A 23,746-nucleotide genomic window follows, 5' to 3' on the forward strand; every position below is an offset into this window, starting at 1 on the left:
TGGGCTCTAAGCAGGCCTCTCCAAGCTCCAGTTCTATTTCTCTGAGTTTCCCTGGGTTCTTTTCTCCTTCAGCCTCATGCTCATGGCAACATCTAAAAATATGATGGTGTCTGGAGGAGGAAAAGAGGACAGTCATCTCTGGTTACTTTATAGAGACCCTCCATTAGACTTCCCCTTGTTTCTCATTGGCCAGGACCCAGGTCACATGCCCGTTCCCAAATCCATCACTGGCAAGGGGAATAGGATGACTATTGCTGGTTCAGAGCAATCAGTTAGGTTGAAATGGATGGTGGAAAGTCAACCACGGTAGACATTGTCCAACCCAGGTCAATTAATACAATTTTTTTGTAATTAATATCACTTTTTTTTTTTTTTTTGCCATGCTGCATGGCTTGCAGGATCTTAGTTCCCTGAGCAGGGACTGAATATTACGTTTCTTTTAAACTATATGGTCTATTGAGAAATTTTGGGAAATGTAAACATGTAAGAAGAAGAAAACAAAATCACCCGTAATTCTACGATTCAACCAGAACAGTTGTTAACATTTTGGAGCATTTCCTTGTAATTTTTTCATTTCTTTTTTATCTATCTATCTATATCTATCGACTTACCTACCCTGTCCCTCCATCCATCCATCCATCATTTCCATTCCTTTTTGGTCCACCCCGTGTCTCCCTAGGTTGACCAGTGCCTTTGTGACCCAAACCAGAGTGATTAGATAGAGAGGCAATGAGCTGCACCAAAACACTGGCCTGTGGACTAGAAAGTGAGAAGCAGGGGCAGCGTGGGCAATAGAGTCCCCATGGATCTTGGTTCAAGGTCTGGCTCTTTGGCCCAGACAAACTTTTGCCCTGTCTGGGCTTCAGTTTTCTCATGTATAGATTGTGAGGTCTGGGAAGGGACCCTTAAGGTCAAAACGAGTTCTTTGTGCCTCATTTTATTTGGTTGTGTTTGCAAATAAGACACAAAACACACGTTGTCAGCTTTTGTTTGAGTTTTTGAGAAGAACATCTTTTATCAAATATCAAAAATAATAAATGTGCATTTCTTAATGTGTCTCGAAAGATTTGGATACTTGTATAATTTTAAGGAATAAAAAAGACAATAAATGCTTAGCAGAGAAAATGAAGAAAAGGAGCTATACTCATACACAAACAGGCAGAAGATGTGTGACAACCACCAGCCTCAGAGCCCCAGTCATCCAACCCCCAAAGATCAGTTTTAACCATTCACAGTATCCCATTCCTCATTTTCCTAGGTAGGAACAGCTTGCACCTTCCTAGTTTCCTGTATGTTTCTCATGGAAATGCTTAGGCCTTCCTCACTGAAATGCCCAAATAACATGGCACCACTTCAGAGGTAAACCTTCTAAGCAGATTGGAGAGTTGCAGATTGCCCAAGATAAGATAGTAGGTTCAGGCTGTCGGGTGCCCAGGTCACAGGGGAGTAACTGATCTGAATTTCCCAACCGCCACTGTGATCTGCAACTTAAAATTAATTTCCGGGTAAACACCTTCTATAGCTGGTTTCAGACCTGTCACTCGCTCCTCATTCCTGAGTGTATTTATGGGTTTGTGTGCCCTCCCTTGCTTGTGGGTGACTCTGGCTTAGTTGGCTTCCTGCAGTATTTGCCAGTGGGAGCAACACCCAGCTCCACCCACTTCCCAATGGTGAGCAGCCCAAGAGCTAACTCAGGGCCACAGATGAGAGCCATTCTGCCTGCCCAGAATGAAAAGTTGTGCTTTTGGCTCATTTCCCCAAAGTGTTTGTAGTCAATGACAAGAAAGCAGTCTTTATTACTAGAATTCATCTGGGGAGGGCGTGGTGTCTTGACTTGCCCTCTCTTTCCTGCCCTGGAATCTCCACCAATATCCAGTCACTCCTAATAAACATGCAGTCAGTCAGTTTAAAACAACGTGCTAGTTGTGCAAGTACGGCTTCAAAATTAGGTCCGCTCATGCTGTGCCCTACACGCCCGTCAAACCAAACTCCTGCCTTTGAGCCTTTCCTGTGATAGAAGTTCCAGAGCATTCTGGAGAGGGCTCCCTTGAGGCTTCCTGTTCTATTCCAGGATCCCTGAGTTCTTCATCCTCCTAGGGGCACCAGAAGAAGGGGGAAGACAGAGACTATTTGTTAGGTTTTTTGTTTTTATTGAAAATATATTTAAGGCCCCGTTACTCCTCTGGAAGTGGTACTGTAGAGAAATTTAAAGAGTTTGTATAAACAGGTGTTTGGGGGATCAACTGACTTTTCTTATATTTAGTGCCTTGTGTATTGTTGGTGATTACTGAGGAACTGAATTTCACATTTACGGGCTCTCTAAGCTCATACTTTCCTGACTCATATTCCAAACATTTATTTGTTCTTTGGCAGTCAGGGCAGAGATAGGGAAAATTAGAGGTAGCTTTTGCTTTTCGGTTTTTTGGTCCTCCTAGCCATGTGTTTAGAAAGTCAACTTGTTCAACATTTTCTACTTGTAAAAACATGTGATAGGAAAAGGGGAAAATCTGGCCTGAATATGGTTTTAAGGGTGGCAGGTGAATTTCAGTAAACAAATCTTTCTTTAGAGCATGTTATTTGTATAATTAATAGTTATCAATAATTATATATAATCACAACATGCATTTATTATTATTATTATTATTGTAGCTTGATCTCTAACTAGCATCTTTGTGGGCTGCAGGTAAGAGCCACTTTGGAAAATGTAAGGAAGCGAATGTATGGAGACTATGATGAAATGAGACAGAAGATTCGACAACTCACCCAGGAACTGTCAGTAAGTAAAATGTGGAGGGATGCTAGAGCTTAGAACTCCCTCTCAGTTGCTAGTGCCTGAAGATATTTGAGTTTATGATGTTCCTTATGATGGAATCATATTTTAAATGAACCGAGGGAATTTTATCACAGAATTAAGTTTATTATTTACAGGAAAATTTTTGTGGCGAGAGTAATCTTCACATTCAAAGCATTCCCTCCAAAATCAGGAATAAGATGAGGAAGCCAGCTACCACTACTATTATTTAACATTGTACTGGAGACCCTAGCCAATGGAATTAAACAAGAGAAATAAATTAAACGAGAGAAATAAATAAACAGTTTATAGAGGTATAAAAACTGGACAGGTAGATGTAAAACTGTCACTATTTACAAACTATACGGTGATATACCCAGAAAGCTCAAGTGAACCAATAAAAAAACTACTCTAAACAATAAAAGAATTCTGTAAGGCAGCAGGGTAAAAGATTAATGGACACATGTTAGATTTCAGTATACAAAAAACAACCAGTTAGAGGAAATAACAACAACAAAAACCACCAGGTATCTGGAAGTAGACTTTGGCAAGTAGAAAGATGCGCCATGTACTTAGGAGGGAAGATTCAGCATCATTAATACCATTCAAGTTAATATACAAATTTAATATAACCCAATAAAAATACCAACAGATTTTTATGTTGTTTTTTACAACTGGACTAGGGGGTTCCATGGTATACAGAAAATAAATATGAAGAGTTGAAATTCTGGGGGAAAAAAGGCCATGAAGGAGACTATCCCTCTTAATATTACAAGAAATTGAGAAAGCCTCAGTGATTAAAACAGTGTATAGTACTGGCACATAAATGAATAGACATCAATGAAAAAAAGCCCAGAAATGTACCCCGATGTATGATAAATGTGGCATCTGAAATGAAGGGAGGAAAATGGACCAGTCAGTATATGCTGTTGGGACAGACTTACACCTGGGTAAATTCTGAATAGATCAAAGATGCTAAAAAGTGAAACTTTGCAAGTGCCAGAAGAAAATATGTGTGAACTCTTTTATACTCTTGGGGTGGGGAAGACAGTTTCTTACTATGACATGCCATCCCAAAATCACAGAAGGAGAAGTTGATAATTTTGACTACATTAAACTGAAGACTAGTGCTGACAAAAACACCAGCGTCAAATGACAAGCTGGGAAAAATGATTTGCCTTTATATTATAGATAATAGGCTAATATCCTGAGTATTTAAAGAGCGCCCATGAATCAAGAGGAAAAAGGCCACAGCTCATAAAAATAGGTGAAATATTTGTGACAGAGAGTTTATAGTAAAGGAAAGATGAAGAGCTCTTAAATGTATGACGAGATGCTTAGCCTCATTCTCAATAAGAGAAATTCAGATTAAAATGGTCCTGAGATGCTATTTTCACCTAACAGACTGGCAAAACTGCAAAAGTGGGACAAGATGCTGTATTAGCCGTGCTGTGGAGGAACAGGAAGATTGCTGCTTAGAATGTCATTTGCATTACTCTTAGGGAGGACAATTTGCAGTATCTACCCAAATTATAAATGCCTATATCCTTTGACTCAGCAAGCTTCTTTCTAAGAATTTATTCTGTAGATCAAATCTCACATATGTGAGATGACGTATGTATGAACTTAGTTGTTAAGCATTGTTTGTAATAGTAAAAAGATTGGAAGCCTACACGTGCATTAAGAAGGAGAAAGTAAAATAAATTCCATCTCTATAATACACAGAGTTGTAAAAAAAAAAAAAAAAGAATAAAAAGAATGAATAAGCTCTTCAAAAAGAGATACAGGAAAATTTCAAAGATATAGAGTAAGTGGTAAAAAAAGCAAGACATCGGAAAATACGAAAATATCATATGTAGTGTGCTACCATTTATGTAAACCAGGAGGGGAAAATAAATATATCTAGACTGTTTTGTGTGTGTACACAAAGTTACTAGAAGGATCATCAAGAAAGTAATTAACAGTGATTCCTTCTTGAGGTGCAGAGTGGGCGAGGTGGTAATTGAGCAAATAGGACAGGAGTGAAAGGGAGATTTATTTTAGTATATACCTTTTCTACTTTTAAAATGTTTGAACTCTATGAATATATTACCTACTAAAAATTAAAGAAAAAATAAGCTTCCTCTGGTTTAACCTAGCTAACGCATACGGGAGAAAACATTTTAAAAAATATTTGTGATTAATAACCTTGAAGAAAAAAAATTCGTTTTGTGTGACATACTTGCCATAAAAGTTAACATCTGCAGAAAACAGAAATATAGATCAGTGGCACAGGATAGAAAGCCCAGAGATAAACCCACACACCTATGGTCAACTAATCTATGACAAAGGAGGCAAGGATATACAATGGAGAGAAGACAGCCTCTTCAACAAGTGGTGCTGGGAAAACTGGACAGCTACATGTAAAAGAATGAAATTAGAACACTCCCTAACACCATACACAAAAATAAACTCAAAATGGATTAAAGACCTAAATGTAAGACTGGACACTATAAAACTCTTAGAAGGAAACATAGGAAGAACACTCTTTGACATAAATCACAGCAAGATCTTTTTTGACCGACCTCCTGGAGAAATGGAAATAAAAACAAAAATAAACAAATGGGACCTAATGAAACTTAAAAGCTTTTGCACAGCAAAGGAAACTATAAACAAGACAAAAAGACAGCCCTCAGAATGAGAGGAAATATTTGCAAACAAATCAACGGACAAAGGATTAATCTCTGAAATATATAAATAGCTCATGAAGCTCAATATTAAAGAAACAAACAACCCAATCAAAAAATGGAACCACCATATGACCCAGTCATCCCACTACTGGGCATATACCCAGAGGAAACCATAATTCAAAAAGACACATGCACCCCAATGTTCATTGCAGCACTATTTACAATAGCCAGGACATGGAAGCAACCTAAATGCCTATTGACAGATGAATGGATAAAGAAGATGTGGTACATATATACAATGGAATATTACTCAGCCATAAGAAGGAATGAAATTGGGTCATTTGTAGAGACGTGGATGGACCTAGAGACTGTCATACAGAGTGAAGTAAGTCAGAAAGAGAAAAATATTGTATATTAACATATATGTGGAATCTAGAAAAATGGTACAGATGAACTGGTTTGCAAGGCATAAATAGACACAGATGTAGAGAACAAACATATGGACACCAAGGAGGGAAAGCGGCAGGGGGGAGGGTGATGGTGTGATGAATTGGGAGATTGGGATTGACATGTATACACTAATATGTATAAAATAGATAACTAATAAGAACCTACTTATAAAAAACGAATAAATAAAATTCAAAAAAAAAAGTTAACATCTGCAGGAAAGAAGCACAGTTGCCACAGTTGTGTATGAGTCTAGTTTATGTCTGGTCTGTGAAATTATCGGCTTAAGTAAGACCTACTGCCTTGATTACAGCGGAGGGGGGTATACAAACATATCCATCTAGCCCATGCTCATTGACACGTAGGAAGAGATTTGTGAAATTCTCACGTATCTATGGAAATTCACTCTGCCATCCACTGACACTAATGACTGTAATTAAAGCCAAAGGATTGGATTTGCAATAGATGCAAAAACAGATCTCTGCCCCTTGCTTTCCATTGCCACCTCCTACATACCCTGTTTTCTCATGCTAGACTGTTCCAGGAGCTCAGTCTCTACCCTCAGTCTCCTCCTCCTCCAGGCCACACCACGGACTGTAGCCAGGTTAAGATGCTAACTTACTGCTGTATGAACACACCGTGAGCAGCAACGTGCCTCCTGGGCCTGGGCTGCTGTTTCAGCTCTCTCTCCCACTCCCAAGGGTGCACCTCTCGCTCTCTCATGCCTGGCTGCTTCCTGTGGCTCCCACAGGCCACACGGGGTCTACCCTTGAGCCTTCCCAGAAACCTTACCCCTGGTTCTACTGCCTCCCAGCCTTTTTTTTTCTGGCCGCACTGCAAGGCTCAAGGGATCTTAGTTCCCCGACCAGGGATTGAACCCGGGCCTTCGGCAGTGGGAGCGCGGCGTCCCAACCACTGGACTGCCAGGGAAGTCCTCTCCTGGCCTTTCTATATCCAGCCCTTCTTTAAGGCCTAGTTTAAGACTGGCCTCTGTTGAATCTCTCTCAAACGTGTTAAATACACGTCCAACAAAGACAGCACAACAACTGCAGCAGCCACAAAACAACTCTTGAGAACTGGTTGAGCCCAAAGTATATTCCTTCCATGGTGAGTAGAAATAAGCAAGATGGGACTTGCCTGGTGGTGCAGTGGTTGAGAATACGCCTGCCATTGCAGGCGACACGGGTTCGAGCCCTGGTCCGGGAAGATCCCACATGCCGCGGGCCAACTAAGCCTGTGAGCCACAACTACTGAAGCCCGCGTGCCTAGAGCCCGTGCTCCGCAACAAGAGAAGCCATTGCAATGAGAAGCCCATGCACCGCAACAAAGAGTGGCCCCCACTCGCCGCAACTAGAGCAAGCCCGCGCGCAGCAACGAAAACCCAACGCAGCCAAAAACAAATAAATAAATTAAAAAAAAAGCAAGATGGCACAAGAAGGTATTCAGCTGCATTCTAGGTTCTAAAAGTAGCTGTTACACTTCCTAGCTATTTGCATACAAATCCCTGAACTTCTCTGATCCTGTTTCCTCCCTATAAAGAGAATGTTCTGGCTGCCGCAAGGTGTTGCGAGGACTAAGTGAAGCCCTGTGGGGGAATGTGTGAATATTATCCGAAGGAAAAGTAGGCTTGTCTTTCTACTCTCTGGGTCATGCAGATGGTGACTTTTAAATTTAAAGCTGTACTTGAAATATCACTGACCCGGATGGTCTGTGAAATTATCTGCTTAAGTAAAACCATCAGGGGAATGTTCCAGCCTAACTGAAGGTTGTCATGAGTGTGTGTGCATTGGTTGTGTGTAGCTGAAGGTTGTCATGAGTGTGTGTGCATGGGTTGTGTGTAACTGAAGGTTGTCATGAGTGTGTGTGCATGGGTTGTGTGTAACTGTCTCCTCAATCTGTCCAGGTTTCACAGGCTCAACAGGATTATCAGCAGAATTACATCCAAACCCAGTCGTCAGCCCTGGACAGTTTTAATACCATGAACTCGGCTTTGGTGTCGGACTCCATCGGCCTGCAGGTATTCATCTGCTCCCGATTCGCCTGGGTCTCCTCTGTTCCAGTGCAGGAGAGCTTAGCCAAGGGTGGGCCCTGTGTCTTTGTAGAAAAGTAAGTCACAGAATGTCTTCAGCTCATTATTTGGAATCCTTTACACACAGCCACAGTAGAGGCCAGGCCAGGGAGACGGTGAAGGAAGGAAGCCGATGGAAATGCTTCCAAGCTGAGACTCTCAACCTTGGAGTTGCAGTTGTTTTTGCGCTTATTAAAATGGGGGGTTAGATCCTGAGTTCAGTGCTAGAGATGTCACTTGTTCCACTAGACACCCAAGTGGTTGTAAGTGTCAGTGCCTAAAACAGCACATCAGCCCACTCCCTTAAGCCCCAGTGTTATGAGAAGTTCCACCAACCACAGGAAAGCCAGACTTAAGCAAAGGCAATCTGTGTTCATTCATGACAAGTAACTCCCAGAGGCTGTTAGGTACTTTTTTCTAATTTAGAAATTATTACTGTTACTATTGTTTGGCCGTGAGGCATGTGGGATATTAGTTCCCCAGTCAGGGATCGAACCTGCACCCCCTGCATTGGAAGCACGGAGTCTTAACCACTGGACCGCCAGGGAAGTCCCTGGAAATTATTTTGCTTTGAAAGAAATCATGTGCCTTCCAAAGAATATCTTGTACTACCAGGCAGGGAAGCGAAAAGAGTCAGGATCCCACATTTGTGCAAATGTGTGTGGTCACCACACGTCAAGGGGGTTTTTCTCTTGATTAGTTTCATTTGCTAGGAGTTAACCCCTCATATGCTGCCCATCTTTAATCTTCCGACTGACCCCCGCCCCCCACCGCGTAACGTGCAAATGAACTTGAAAATGTTCAGAGTAAAGCATTATATTCACCAGAAGCAGCTCCCCTTAGCTTTAGTTTCCAAACGTGCAAATAATAATTTCTGTCCCCTTCCAACTTTATTTGACTCTTATCTCTTTACCTTCCTCTTGGAAGTTCACACAAGCTATTTCACATCCTTTCTGGTTCTCTATAAATAATTCGCTAGATAAGCAAACAAATTTTCATGTTGGGATTATCCACTTCCCTTAGGATCTAGTATTCTCTACTAACAGCTGTTCGGGCAGTGGTGCCAACAGGAAAGCTAGGCCACGGTCACGCAGTGGGCCTGGGTGGGCCCCGTGTTTGGATTTGTCTGGGAGGCCCATTTCTGGTGGGGCCTCTGAGTCCCACCCTTTTCCTGGCTCTCCCATAGTGCCTGGCAGCTTTCCCCTGGCCTCAGGCCAAGCCCTAATTTGGGTCTGGCTTATTCAGCAGCCTTTATTTTCCCTTCCTCCTGCTATCAAGGGGGCTCACCCAGGCTCCCTTTCCTTCCCTCTCAGACATCTCACTACCTTCCAACCAGGAAATGCTGTATCTCACCTGAGTTCAGATCTGGTTGGTATCTGGGTTTTCTTCCCCATCATACTTCTGATTTGCCACCCCACTGTTGATTTAAAAAAAAAAACCCCATACACCCTAAAAGTTCAGAGTTCTGTTTTATTCGGGGACCTTACTGAGCCCTATAGCCTGGGAATCAGTCTCTCAGACAGCTCTGAGGAACTGCTCCAAAGGGGTGAGGGAGGAACCAGGGTAGATAGGAGTTTCGCTTAAAAGAAATGTAGCCAAAGATCAGAAGATTACTGTTAATCACAAAAAAAGCCAGACATCTTCAGTTAACGTTTTTAGTGCTTTTCCGTGTATAAGAAGATGTAAGAGTCGGGCTCATTGAAATTATTTCTTTGGTTTGTATCGTAACTATCTAGGGCTAGTATCCTGCCTTTTTCCATCTTGAATCCCCCTCAGGGCACGCTGTTGGGGGGGGGGGGCTGTGGTGGCTGATGACTTGATGGTGGGCAACAGTCATTGTTTCCTGGAATGGCAGGCAACATTTTTGTCCACACCACTGACACGCCAGGCATTTACTTAAGAGGTCAACTGTTGTTAGAACAGGGTCCCCCCCTAACCCAGGGACCCTGACTGATTCCTAGCTACAGTCTAGTCTCTTATTCCAGGGTAGACAGAGGAGCCTTATAATGAAAAGATGAAAAACTGTTGTTTAAAAAAAACCAAAAGAAGGGGGTGGAGGCTGGGGAAGAGGGCGGGGCAGAGGAAGGAAACACGTCATCCCCGTGGCCAGGAGACTCAACGGAGTCTGAAAACAGTTGCCTTCTTACTTCTTCCATTGTCTAGTCTACCCCATTTTCATTATTACTGACGAGACCAGATCCTTGGTTTGATTTTATAGAATGTCAAAGCGGGAAGGCACTACTGAGATGGTCTCCAATCCCCTTGTTTCATGGATAAACAAACGGAGGCCAACAGAAATGACTTGAACAAAGCGTATAGCTAATCCAGGGCTACAGCCCTGGTCTCTTGGTCCAGATATAGGTTCTGAGCACAAGACCGGTCTCTGTAAAGCCAGTGGGACTTGGAGAGAGGGTTGTTGGCCAGATGGTTTCTAAGGCTCCTTGCATCTCCAGTGCTCTGTGATTCCAACTTTCAAATGGCTTCTGTATTTTCTTTAATATCTATTTACCACCATTGAAAATCCTTTCTACTGATTTGAATAGGTTTAGGCATGAGGCTTGTTCTCCAAAGTGGAGGCTAAGGGGTGGAGGAGCTTCAGAGACTGGTCATCTACAAAGAGGACACAGGTATTAGGACGTGTGTTCAACACCAGAGTTTCCAGATCTTCTAATATAAAGCTGTAGGTGGCTTCAGGAGGTGGTAGAAGGTGCCCATAAACCTGTGTCCGTTGGTAGAAATTCTGGGGTTGTGGAAGCCATTTCTCTGTCAGGAGAGTTAAGCAAGTGACCTGAAGCATGAAATAGCAACGATATTAATTTAAGCATTTCTGCTCCAGTGGGCAGCCTGGAGCAATAAGCAACAGGCTTCTGACCCTTGGCAGGCACTTGTGGGAGTCACAGACTCGGCTCCCTGCCCACCCCTCCCTTCATCACCACCCTTCTCTGCCTGAGCGAGGGAGGTGAAGCATTTGCAGGCATTACAGGATCCTCAGCCCTGTTGTCACTGTCCTGGCAGCTCGTCTAGAAGTACAGAAGTAAACAACCTGTTTAAGAAAAAAGGGGAATATCTCCATTTTATAAAACACGTATTTTGTTTTCTGATTTCAGTTTGGGAATATGGAAAATATAGAAGATACGAAGAAGAAAATTAATACCACCTATAATCCTATCCCATAGTGAAAATCATTATTTGGATTTTGGTGACTCCTTCTAGTTTTTTTTTTTTCTAGGCATGAATACATTTGGACAGATGCTCATGCATTATTTTTTTCAGAATGGGATTCTTCTGTACTTACTGTTTTCAAACCCAGTTTTTTTCCACGTGTAATGACGTATTATGAACATTTTTCCTTGGAAAAGTGTTTTAATCCATTTCCATCCATCCTAAGCAGTGGCAAGCGGCGTTAGCAGCAGCCGTGGCATGTTACAGGGGAAAGCTGGCTGGCCCACCCAGGTACAGGGCGGCAGCCCTCCTGACCACCAGGGGGCCCTCAGGTGCTCTAACACCAGGGTCCCAGGCTTGCAGCTCCTGTGGGCCGATGTCTCCCTCAGCCGTTAATGACAAAGGGATGTCCCGGTGTATGACTCTGGCCATGTTTCCTCACACCGCTAGATCTGGTTTTTATTTTCATCCTGACAGAAAACCCTTGTGGATGTTACTTTGGAGAATAGCAACATTAAGGCTCAAATCAGAAATCTGCAGCAGACATATGAAGCCTCCATGGACAAGCTGCGGGAAAAGCAGAGGCAGTTAGAGGTAGCACAGGTTGAAAACCAGCTGTTGAAAATGAAGGTAAAGTACAGGAATGTAGATTTCCTGCTAACCTTTCTCTCTTCTCTCCTTCTTTTCTCTCTTCTCCCATCGCCAACTCTCCCATTTCCCTTTCTCTCTTCTCTTCTCTGTTGGGCTTCCCCACCCTTTTTGTGGCCAACCCCACAGGATTTGACTTGAAGGGACTGAGGGGGTTTCTGTGTTCACAGCTGCCAATGCAGATTGGGGGTACCCTGTATATACCCCTATTGGGCTCTCCTGCCGTGGTCCCAGTGGCCTCAAGGGCTACTGAGACCTCATCATGGCACTGCTCTTATGTACTGAGAGGACACTTGGGCTGCCCACAGGTCTGGGACTTCAGAAGCTTCACTGTTTAGATTCTCTCTGAGGTTCCAAGGCCTCATTGTCTGGTTTGACAATGAAGAGCTGAAGGGCCCCCAGGAAGAAAATGGGTGGGTGACCAAGGACTCTGGGCAGTGTCCCTCCTGTCCCCAGGTCGTTCTTATTCCTCAGCTCAGCTTCTAAGGCCCTGGAGATGTTAGTGCTCCTTCCAGCTTTGAAACTTCCAGGAACCGACCCACGAATGGCTCACAGAAGTCACTCAACAAATTATTTCCTGAATGAATTTGTTTTTATTTAAGCCTGTGCTTTTCCGATTGTGTTCAACACAGCCTTAGGCTATTCTAGGGGAGAGTGTGTTATGGGTAGTGTCCCATGTGATTTATTGCTCAAACCAGAGTATGTTCAGGAGTGAGAGGAGGTGCTATTAAGAATTTAGTTAGGGGAACAAACTGGGCCACGTGGTCCCCTACCTGTGGGCTGCCTCAGGGACAGCTGATGGGGAGTACAGGCCACCACACTGTGTAGCCTCTGTGATGGCTGCCCCACAGGCTGTGCCGTCACCACCCACTTGGCCAAACACCACCACCTGGGAAGGGGGAGGGACCAGAGAGCTACACAGTCGATCAGCTCCTCTTTGCTTTCACTTCAAACAGGGAGGCTCTTCTACTTTTTCATATATTGTATTTCTGCGTAAGAGGTACTTTGGGAAAAAAGGTGTTTGTTGCTGAAAAATTCTGAAATGACTGGAGTCTTTTCCTCAATGTAGGATCTCTATGCAGTCATTCATTCCACAAATATGTACTGAGTATCTATCTACTCTCTGCACCTGTGCTCTTCATCCATGTCTGTTCCAGAGGTGCTGTGGTGTCAGGGAGACCAAACCTCTAAATCCAGTCCGCAATTGCCTGTTGTAGAGACTAATGCTTTACTTCACCCAAACGCACACCCCCCAAATTACAAAAGTGACAGGACTCAGAGTATTTCATGTGACCTGGATGCAGCGTAAAGAGGACGTGAGGGACAGAGCCCATTCTAGAAGTGGAGATGGGGTGCAGGACACGCGGGTCTCTTTCAGCTAATGATAACCTCTCTTCAGGATTTCCCATTTTGTGGTTTCTTGGTACCAAAACTTGCCTAGAGATGAGAGGGGAGATTGAGAGGGCATCAAGAGAGACTTTTGTCCAGTCTTTGGAGTAAACATCATGTAGCCTAGCCGGGTTGTAGTACACCTTACTTATCCAGAGGTTACCTACCGAGCTAACTCAGCTAACTCTTAAGCAAGCAGTAAGCTGGAAGGAAGGGACGCAAACAAACCTTCAGAGGCATAAAATCAACGGCCTGAAGTTCACAGGTGAGGGCAGGGCCAGGGAAGAAAGGAAACACCAGCCACTCCCAACATAAGCCTGCTTGCCCACGGCTCTACTTTTTCTCATCTCCTGTGCAAGCCCCCAGGAGCCCCCAGCTAAGGTCCCCCAAACCGGATGGGAATGTTTCCAAACACAACATTTGGAAAAGCACAAAGGTATGGAAAGGATGAGTCCAGATTTCTTATATGAGCTTAAGTGTTTCCTAGAGACTGATTGGCCTGTGCAACTAATGGGATGGCTTCAACTCCATGTGGGCAGCTTCTCTTCAAAGGCCTTCCTGCTTTTCTGACTTAAAAATTTTTTTAAAGTAATGTATGCCCCTGGGGAGAAAAGTCAAACAACATGAAAGGTAACATAGAGTGCATAGCCTGCACCATTCTACATTCCTACCAGCCATGTCAGAGGATTCCAGTTTCTCCCCATCCTTGCCAACACTGGTTACTCTCTTTTATTGGTTGTAACCATCCTCGTAGGTGTGAAGCTCATTGTAGTTTTGCATTTCCCTGATAACTAATGATGTTAAGCATCATGTCTTGTGCTTATTGGCCATTTGGGTATCTTCTCTGGAGTGTCTGTCAGATCCTTTGCCCATTTTAAAATTGGGTTATTTATATTTTATTATTGAGCTGTAAACATTCTCCGTATATTCCAGATACAAGTTGTTAGATCAATAATTTACAAATATTTCCCCCCACTCTAGGTGTTATCTTTTCAATTTCTTGATGCTATCTTCTGAAGCACAGGAGTTTTTAATATTGAATATTGATGAAGTCTTATTTATCTCTTTTTCATCAGTTATGCTTTTGGTGTCACATCTAATTTTAATCAAAGGTCACAAAGATTTGCCTTATGGTTCTCTTCTAAGAGTTTTATAGTTTTGGCTTTCACATTTAAGCCTTTAATCCATTTTGAGTTAATTTTTGTACATGGTGTATTAGGGATCCAACTTCATTTTTTTGTATGTGACAAATCCGATCATCCCAGCACCATTTGTTGAAAGGTCTGTTCTTGTCCCTGTGAATGATCTTGGTAGATAATTGTTTAAATTTTAATATTTATAACAGATAAATTATTTACTCGGTTTCAAAGTTAAATCTACAAAACAAAGAAATAGAACATCAGTATCTGTAATCTCCTCTTTTCTCTTTAACTCCCTCCTTCCTCCTATAGCAAACCTTTTTACTTTTTAATTTTGTAGGACTCTGACCCAACTCTAATAACGTAGTGGTCTTAATTTCAGCCTACAGTAGAATAGTGAAGAATTTAAAAAGCATATCTTTCTGAGGCCAATCAGAGTGTGGATATATTAACTAGAGAAAAAGGTTTGTTAAAACTGATAGAATAAAAGATGATAGGGCTTCCCTGGTGGTGCAGTGGTTGAGATTCCGCCTGCCGATGCAGGGGACACGGGTTCGTGCCCCGGTCTGGGAAGATCCCGCGTGCCGCGGAGCGGCTGGGCCCATGAGCCATGGCCGCTGAGCCTGCGCGTCCGGAGCCTGTGCTCCACAGCGGGAGAGGCCACAACAGTGAGAGGCCCGCGTACCGCAAAAAAAAAAAAAAAAAAAAAAAAAAGATGATAAAATTTCGGGAGCAAAAGAACGTTAGACAGGAAGAGTCATTGAAGAAAGAGGTAAATAAGACAGTGGAGCATGATACATTTTAGAGAATTCAGTTTAAAAATGGCTAAATTTGGGGGGCAAGGTTGACACTTAGAGAGGTACGTTTCTGCCTTTTGAAAAATTCACTCCTGTGGAGCACCTTTTCCAGATAATATCAAGTAAATTAGTGTAAGGGGCCACTTTAATTTTCTCTGCACCTGCTCACCCCTTTTCCTTCTTCCTTCTACCTCTTCCCCCGTTAGTTCCTGCTGCCTCTGTCTCCTGCAGAGCCCTGGGGCATGGGTCCACTCCCCCGTGAGTCCACACTTGATACCTACAGAGTGAAAGGTGTGGATTCCCCCTGAGCCCACCAGAGTTGTAGCTCTGAACTGAGTCTCTCTGCAGGTGGAATCCTCCCAAGAAGCCAACGCAGAGGTGATGAGAGAGATGACCAGGAAGCTGTACAGCCAGTATGAAGAAAGGCTGCACGAAGAGCAGCAGAGGCACAGTGCCGAGAGAGAGGCGCTCCTGGTGTGTTATGTCCTACCTGCTGATGGGATAGCAGAGAGTTTGGGGTGCATTACTGTTGGTGAGCTTTACATGGTAGGGTTTGTGCTCAGAGGTGAGTTAGTGGACTCTAACGTGGGTGACGGGTCAAGGAATTTATTATTTGCCGGTTCACTGCTCTCCCTTCTCCCTCCCTTCCTTTACTCACCACCTTCCCTGCTTGGAATAGTCCTCAATCACCACTTTCTCTAGCTGGTCTGACCGTTTGCCAGCATCCGAGCAGATCCTGGGCTTACCTGCAGCCACGCCCTTTCTCACTCCATTTGCTCTTCCTTGCCCGTCCTCGATCCTACCTATGCTCCCTGAAAGCCCCGAAGATGCCAGCATCTCCACGAATGAAGTCTCTCCCAGTCACACACCTGCAAGTGTCCTCTGTCCTTGGGAAACCCACAGTTTCTCTGCTCTTTGCCATGGAATTCTCTTGTCCCTGTTATTGGAGCTGAGCTGTATGTCTCACATCTTGGCTTCTCTAAAAGAGCATAAATTCCTTGAAGGCAGGGACTCCATTCTGCCTTACCTTGTGTCCTCACAGGCTTAATACATGTGCTGGCTGATTGACTGAGTTGGTGGTTTGCAATATGGGAGAAAGATCTGAGCATTCTGCATTCAATTCCAGATCCAGCCCTAATTCCGTTTAGGTTGTGTGACACTCTGAGCACCTAGTCAGGGGATAAATAACATTTGTAGGCTCTTTTTAGACATAAAGAGTCAAGGGGAAAAAAAGGAGAAAAAATAAGTAGGCCCATTAAAAAGCCATGCAATGTATCTTTATTCATGGGTCAGAACCAGAATCATGGAATTTGAGTTCATGATCTGTGAGACACTTCTAGGCCCCCAGGTCATGCTTTTAAAGAGACATGATGATTTAGCCAGGCCTGAGCTGTTTGGACCCTGATTGGAGGCTACTCCGCGCTCTGCTGAGGGGAGTGCGTTTCTTTTGCAGGAAGAAACCAATAGTTTCCTGAAAGCCATTGAAGAAGCCAATAAAAAGATGCAAGTGGCAGAGATCAGCCTAGAGGAGAAGGACCAGAGGATCGGGGAGCTGGACAGGCTGATTGAGCGCATGGAGAAGGTAACACAGCTTGGGGCCCGGGGCCCCCTCGCCCAGCCTCCCTTGCGGTGCAGCAGTTCCCCTGCAGCCCTGCCCCAAAGTATGAGAAGCCCTCACCACTTGATCCCTCTCATCCCTGCAATTTGTGACTTGAAAAAACCAAAGAGAAAACTGTAAAAGAAAGTATAAGGAAGTCCCACAAAGTTCTCATTTTTCCCATGGTGAAAATTTTGATGCTTCAAAAAACATTACGTACAAAATTATTTTACAGAAACTAATATTTTAGCAGCCCTGCTTTGCTGGGGCCCCAAGCATGAACTTAGATTACTTGTTGAGCAGGCAAGCCCTATTTCGACGTTACAGCGACAGCCCAAGCCCTGCCTGGGTCTGAAGGGTTCGCTTTTCTCTGACACTCTGTGTCGGAGCGGGGGACACTGCCTTTCTCTGTGGGTTTGAGGGGGAGGGCTGCAGAAGGCAGGAGCTCTGCCCGGATAATGAGCCAGTCTAGAGAAAGGGAAGAGGGAGCCTGGGAATTAGGCAGGAAGTGGAGAAACGGGAAGGAGGAGTGGGAGAGAGGAAAGAGAAAAAAGAGAGAGAAAGGGCGGGTGACCTTTAGCAGGTGACGGCGCGCTGCTGGGGGAGGGGGGTAGTTGAAGGCTAGGGCTGTGGCTGCTTCCTGGAAAGTGGCTCTCTCGTGGCATGGGTTTGCAGGACAGCCCTGACCAGCCAAGACCTCACCCATCAGCATCCTGTAACTCACTCACGCTGGATGCTGAGAATCCCCAGGCTGACGATGGCAGGAGGGGGAGTGACAGTGTGAGCAGGGTCAACAACTGGGCTCCCGGGTGATTCTGAGAAGAGGGCCGACCCGTGGTGTCTGCGGCATGATTCCCTCCACCGTCCCCTGTCAAGGGAGGCGTAACCAGCTTGGGAACAGCCTTAAATGCAATACTCTGGAGCTTCGGGGCTGGTGGGGGGCTCCCATTTTGGGTAACATCTTTTTTGGGGAGGGACTTGGGCAAATAGAGAGTCAATTACAATTTCGCCTCCACCCTCTGGGAAAGCAGAATCCCATGTGGTATTGAAGAGCGGGTAAGTGGCATAGTTAGGGCTAACGTCAGCATTGGCTGGAGGTGGCAGTCATAATGATTGGAAAATGAGGGCATTTTCTAGAACGTGGGTGAGCTATCTCCCACATCCCCACTCTCCTACAACAGCAGACGGTGCTGGTTAAAGCACACACTCCCCATGGGTGACAGATTGTCCTGCAGCAAGCAGAAGCCAGGTGAGCAGGCAGCACGGGGAGATGTACAGACAGACTGTCCGTGTGCTGGTTAAGAATATGGGTTTTAGGATCAGGCAGACCTAGGGTTTGAGTCTTGCCTCTCCTTCTCATTGTGGGCAGTTACTCGACTTTTCCAAATTCAGTTTCCTCTTCTGTAAAATGCTGACAATAGTAATTCTTATTCTTAGGCCTTCTGTGAGGAGTACACGAGAAAAATCCGTGCCAAGTGCTCAGCGCGGTGCCTGGCATATATAAAGTCGGGGCTCACAAATGTGTGGCTCTGATTTTTATGTTGTTACTTGCATAAATGTCTGCCCCTGGTGTCAGCTTCTTTTTCAGCTGGACCTGTTCTATAGCTGAGTGTCTTTATACCCTTGCGATTCTGAAAGTTCCTAGCTTTTTCCCACTGATGTGCACGTGCAGCCCGGGTGAGGGCCGTATGGCTGGGGGCCAGGCTGGTGTTGGTAAGGCCGGCCGTCCCTGCCAGCGTTTGTGTGACACAAAATGTTCCCCGCATCCTCTTGGCTTTTTCTTTAGCGATTGAAAATCTATTGTCTTTCCTCTTAATCTTTCCCATTTAAGCTAGCGAAATGCTTGCTTTATTTAGCTAAGATTAGATTACCCATTTACTGTTTTTCCCCCTTCAGGGATAAATCTGGGACAGCAGGAACTGTGCCAGATCTCTGTCACACAGGATGTGAACAGCATGCCCACAGAGTTTGTATTCCTGTTCTCACCTAGTTTTGGATTTTTTCTCGAGGACAAACCATGTCCTTTTGAATGGCTTCTGTGCTGTATCCCTTAGTGTACTGTTCTCAGCATTGCGTCCCAAACACCTTTTTTTCCTATCGGTAGAAGTCTTGTAAGGAGTGTGTTCTATCAGAGACCCTTCTGCAGAATAGATAATATTCTATGCCTTGATCTCAGTGGTGGTTTCACCAGGTAATGTGTATACAAATGTATTGATTGTGCAATACTCAAGATTTGTTGTACCTCAATTTAGAAAAAAATCGAATTTTAAAGTATGCTGTAAGTTAGGCCTTGCCCTACTTTAAGACAGCTTTCTGGGGAGTCTGAGGGAAAGCTCGCTTGTTACAGAGTCATCATTATTTCAGGGCTAATGTAAACTTCCAGCCAGTGGCAGAACCCGTGGGGACAGTAAGAATGTGCATTTGCTGTAGAGATTTAAAAGCAGTAATAAAACCCCACTGAAAAGTCGGTCTTCCTTCATTATTCTAAGGACATCGATGATAACACACCCTTCCTCCCGTGGTGTACTGCCCCCCAGCTCTGGTCCACCCTTGGTCTGCCACTGCTTACAGCTTCAGAAGTTGAGGGGGCTACAGTTTCAAGGCTCTGCTTTGAATATGTGGTGGAAAAGACGTTTGGAATGTGTATAAGTAGCCAGAGCTTGTTGGGGAGAACTTCTGAGGTTAAAGATGAGGCACGGCCATACTTAGAGAAGGACCTAAAGTAGAAGAGTCTCCTCCCAATTAATGAGCAGAATTTGATAAACTTCATTGTAAGGAAATTTATTATACTCTCATCTGTAACATTTCTAGGGCAATTTTGGTTGTGGTGGGCACTACATTTTTATTAATATTTTCCACTTTGTTCAAAGAAATGTGTCCAGATTTTATATTACTTTTTAAAAAAAATATTTGTTTGTTTGTTTGGCTGCGTTGGGTCTTAGTTGCGGCACGCGGGATATTCATTGCAGCGTGCGGGATCTTTTGTTGCGGGGCGCCGGCTTCTCTCTAGTTGTGGCACATGGGCAGTAGAGCACGCGGGCTTAGTTGCCCCGCAGCATGTGGGATTTTAGGTCTCCGACCAGGGATCGAACCTGCATCCCATGCATTGGAAGGCGGATTCTTAACCTCTGGACCACCAGGGAAGTCCCTTATATTACTTATTTTAGGTAAACTTCTAAATTTATATATATACACACACACACACACACACACACACACACACAACACAGCAAAGTGTACAAATCTTAAGTGCACAGCTTGATACATGAATTGGTTTCCTATTGAAACTGTAACAGTTTACCACAGTTAGAGGCCTAAAGCATCATGGATTTATCATTTTTAGTTCTGGAGGTCAGAAGTCCTAAAATCAAGGTGTTGGCAGGGCTGGCTTCCTTTTGGGAGCTCTAGAGTAGGATCCGTTTCTTAGCCTTTGTTCCCTTCTACAGACTGACTATATAACTTGGCTCATGGCCCCATCCTCCAGCTTCAAAGCCAGCAAGCACTGCAGCATCTCCTAGTCTTTGTCTGTTTCTGACTGTAACCCTACTTCTTCCTTCTAATACGAGCCCAACTAGATAATCCAGGATAACCTCCCCATTTTCAAGACCATTAACTTAATCACGGCTGCAAAGTTCCTTTATCCATGTAAGGCAACATATTCACAAATTTCAGAGATTAGGATGTGGACACCGTTGGGGCACTGTTACTCTGATTTTCACAATGTAGTTTTACAAGTGAACACACCCGTGTACACACCATCCCAGTTAACTTATAGGATATTACAGGATTCCAGACCCTCTTGATGATTCAGAAAATAATCCCAAGAAATTTGTAGTATCACAGGCCACTGATTTAGAGTATTGATTAACATTATTTAGAACCATAAATTTTCACAAGACATCTGAGCCTGGGCTGACGAAATGCTTGAAAAAATCAACCAATCAATCAATCTCGGGGCTTCCCTGGTGGCGCAGTGGTTGAGAGTCCGCCTGCCGAGGCAGGGGACACGGGTTCGTGCCCCGGTCCGGGAAGATCCCACATGCCGTGGAGCGGCTGGGCCCGTGAGCCATGGCCGCTGGGCCTGCGCTCCGCAACCGGAGAGGCCACAACGGTGAGAGGCCCGCGAACCGCCGGCCCCCAAAAAAAAAAAAAAAAAAAAAAAAAATCTCGACTGGCTTTATCCAGGATATTCATCTGTAAATACACACCAGTAAATTTGACATTTTGAGCTTTGTTTGGACCCTGGCAAGTGGGTGTATAAAACCCATGGGTGGCACATAGACTTGAATTCACTAGTGCTGCAGTTGCTTGCTGTACATTCTCCAGCCAACTTGGGATCCATAGATTAAATATTAGTGTCTGTCTGTTTTAGGAACGCCATCAACTTCAACTCCAGCTCCTGGAGCATGAAACAGAAATGTCAACGGAAATTACCAATTCTGACAAAGAAAGGTAAGATGTAATGCTTTTTATTTTTTTAATTTTTTTAAATTTTTATTTTTTGCGGTATGCGGGCCTCTCACTGCTGCGGCCCCTCCCGCTGCGGAGCACAGGCTTCGGACGCGCAGGCCCAGCGGCCACGGCCCACGGGCCCAGCCGCTCCGCGGCACGCGGGATCCTCCCGGACCAGGGCACGAACCCGCCTCCCCCGCATCGGCAGGCAGACCCCCAACCGCCGCACCACCAGGGAAGCCCTGCCCTTTATCTTGTAATGGATTTAGATGGTGGACATGCTGTGTTTTTGTGGGCTCACTTGGTCCTTGCATTGTCATTCGTTTGGTCATCACCCATTGCAGACTGATACATGCCAAACATTGGACTGGGAGCTTCCAACGTGGAGCTTCCAGCCACATCTTACAACCCAGGGCTGGTTGTTAGTGCAGTGGAACACGTCAAAGCCTGTCACAAGTACCAGAGTTCAGTCTATAAATGTTCTCCATAACCTTGAGCTCCACAGGATGCACCTTGTTGATGAGAAAACTCGAGAGTGACTAATACCATTGCCATGGAAACTTAATTTTACAATGTCTTTGTTTCCAAACATTCCTCAATGAAACCTTGCCTTGTCCTCTGGCTATGAGTGTATAAAGCCCTGCATGGGAAATGCAGGAGCAGTCCACGGCCTCTTCTGGAAACCAGAAGGCAGCGAGGCCACGCACGGCCCTCTAGTGAAGGAAAACAAGGTTGGGATGCTTTGAGCATTTGAGCAAGTTACTTAACAACCCTGAGATTGTTTGCTTCTCTGTAAAACGGGAATTCTTTTTTCAAGTGGGGAGAGTTGTAATGATGTGAAGAGTGCCCATCTCATTGGGGTATTATTGTGAGGGAACTGCTGGGTGTACTGCCTGCCACATAGTATGTGCTGAAAAGATACCTGTTCTCTTCCTCTTGTGCAACTTCAGAGTTTGCAGAGTTATAGGGATCTTCCCTAGTCTTTAACATAGTGCTGAGGAGGGACCTGGCAGAGATGGGAAGTGGTAAGCAGACCACCAGACCCTTCGTCCGTGTTCCAGTCCAGGGGCCCCAAAGGACTGTAGAGTCCATCTGCTGGTTCATTTGGTTTATTTGAACCAAGTAAAGTCTGAGGATAATTTGTGCTTTTTTTTTTTTTAAAGTATGAAATGTTTTATGAGGTGGTCTGCTCTGTTTTGATGGAGAGAGGGTCTTGCAGCGTCTTTCCCATTTTCTCAAAATAAATGATGTATGGAACAACTGTAATTCCTGACTTTCCAGGACTCTGCCACTTGATTTCAGATATTTTGTTGTGTTGCTAGATTCTTCTCCTTCTCTGTTTTCCTAATCGTGGTAATTACTGGATGTTCCAATGCTGTATTAACCCAAAAAGAAAAAGCCTCTCATATCTGTAAGTGGTGCAAAAAAATTCTCTCTCAGCCCCTGGAAAGTGTAGTAACTGTCCTTATACGGGATAAAACTTGCAAGTGGGAACTTGACAAATGGTCCTATCTTCCTTCTACGGTGGGGTGGTCGATTGGTAGTTAATAAACTAGGATACACACAAAGTAGGAAGAGTGTGTCTTGTTCTGGGCAATATTCCCTTCAAGCGGTGACTCTGGGTGCTGCCCTTGTTGCTTTGCTTGAGGATTCACTTGCTCTTTCTTCTATTTGTATTAGGTATCAGCAGCTGGAGGAGGCATCGGCCAGCCTCCGGGAGCGGATCCGACACCTAGATGACATGGTGCATTGCCAGCAGAAGAAAGTCAAGCAGATGGTTGAGGAGGTAAGCCCCTCTCAAAGGGCTTGGGCCCGGGATTGCTTCCTGTGGTGGGAACACTTCAGCCCTAGAGCCAGATACGACTCTCAGCTCCATCTTCTGTGGCTCACAGTGAACTAGCTCAGGCCACTGCCATCTTGGCCCAGAGGAGAAGGTCCTCATATGTCCCCTGTGGACTGGTGATGATCCCTCTAAAAGAGGGCCGTCCCTAGATGAAAGGGTTACAGTTAAGAAAGCTGGAAGGTGCGGTTCATAAGCTCACTCACCTACACAGGACAGCAGTACCCTTTATGGGTGCCTGCAGCTGAGGGACCAAAGGGTGTGACAAGAACAGTTCACTTCAGCTCAGGCCTCTGCACCCCGGGACCTGCCTGCCTGTCCCCTGCTTCTGCTCTTGTCCTTTCTCCACGTCTGGTGTGTCTCTGTCATTCCTTTTCCCTGTCTGTCCCTTCTTCTTCGTTTTTTCTCTTTTCTGCTATTCTTTTTCTCCTTAGCTGTCTATGTAACATGAAAGCAAGTTTTAGGCTTACTGTATGCTGGACATAGTTTACTATCCTGTTTTTCTAAATGAAAAAACAGGTAAGTTGAACTTTTATGTTTCTCTAAGAGGAAAAGAGTTTCTTTTAACTTGTGTCACTGTACCTGTCTCTCTCATGGTGATGCTCCATAGGAGAAAGTCCATGCTGTGTACAGCTAATCACATATTAGTGTATTTTTCTTGCTCGATTGAAAAATCAGATGAAAATAAGAACAGTTAGTACTAACAAGGTGATAAGTATTCCCTAGGGACTAATTCTCTAACTTGCA

General features: G+C 44.5%; 1 protein-coding gene across 16 annotated transcripts in view; it reads left to right on the forward strand.

The window, feature by feature from the left end:
• The window catches only part of LOC114904818 (myocardial zonula adherens protein), a 136,925-nt gene that overhangs the window by 60,750 nt on the left and 52,429 nt on the right, over nucleotides 1-23,746 (forward strand). For 15 of the 16 annotated variants that reach the window (XR_003796037.1, XM_029239142.1, XM_029239157.1 and 12 more), the window contains 7 exons: nucleotides 2,684-2,776; nucleotides 7,811-7,924; nucleotides 11,615-11,767; nucleotides 15,459-15,584; nucleotides 16,564-16,692; nucleotides 21,080-21,159; nucleotides 22,840-22,945. Coding sequence is in view for 15 of the 16 variants with exons in the window: in XM_029239142.1 (XP_029094975.1) it covers nucleotides 2,684-2,776; nucleotides 7,811-7,924; nucleotides 11,615-11,767; nucleotides 15,459-15,584; nucleotides 16,564-16,692; nucleotides 21,080-21,159; nucleotides 22,840-22,945 (801 nt within the window). In the remaining variant the exon portion in view is untranslated. The remainder of the gene's footprint in view (nucleotides 1-2,683; nucleotides 2,777-7,810; nucleotides 7,925-11,614; nucleotides 11,768-15,458; nucleotides 15,585-16,563; nucleotides 16,693-21,079; nucleotides 21,160-22,839; nucleotides 22,946-23,746) is intronic. The other variant, XM_029239151.1, reaches the window with a different exon arrangement.

The sequence above is a fragment of the Monodon monoceros genome, unplaced genomic scaffold (genome assembly GCF_005190385.1).
Source record: "Monodon monoceros isolate NGI ecotype Baffin Bay Population unplaced genomic scaffold, NGI_Narwhal_1 Super_Scaffold_21, whole genome shotgun sequence".
NCBI classification, from domain to species: domain Eukaryota; kingdom Metazoa; phylum Chordata; class Mammalia; order Artiodactyla; family Monodontidae; genus Monodon; species Monodon monoceros.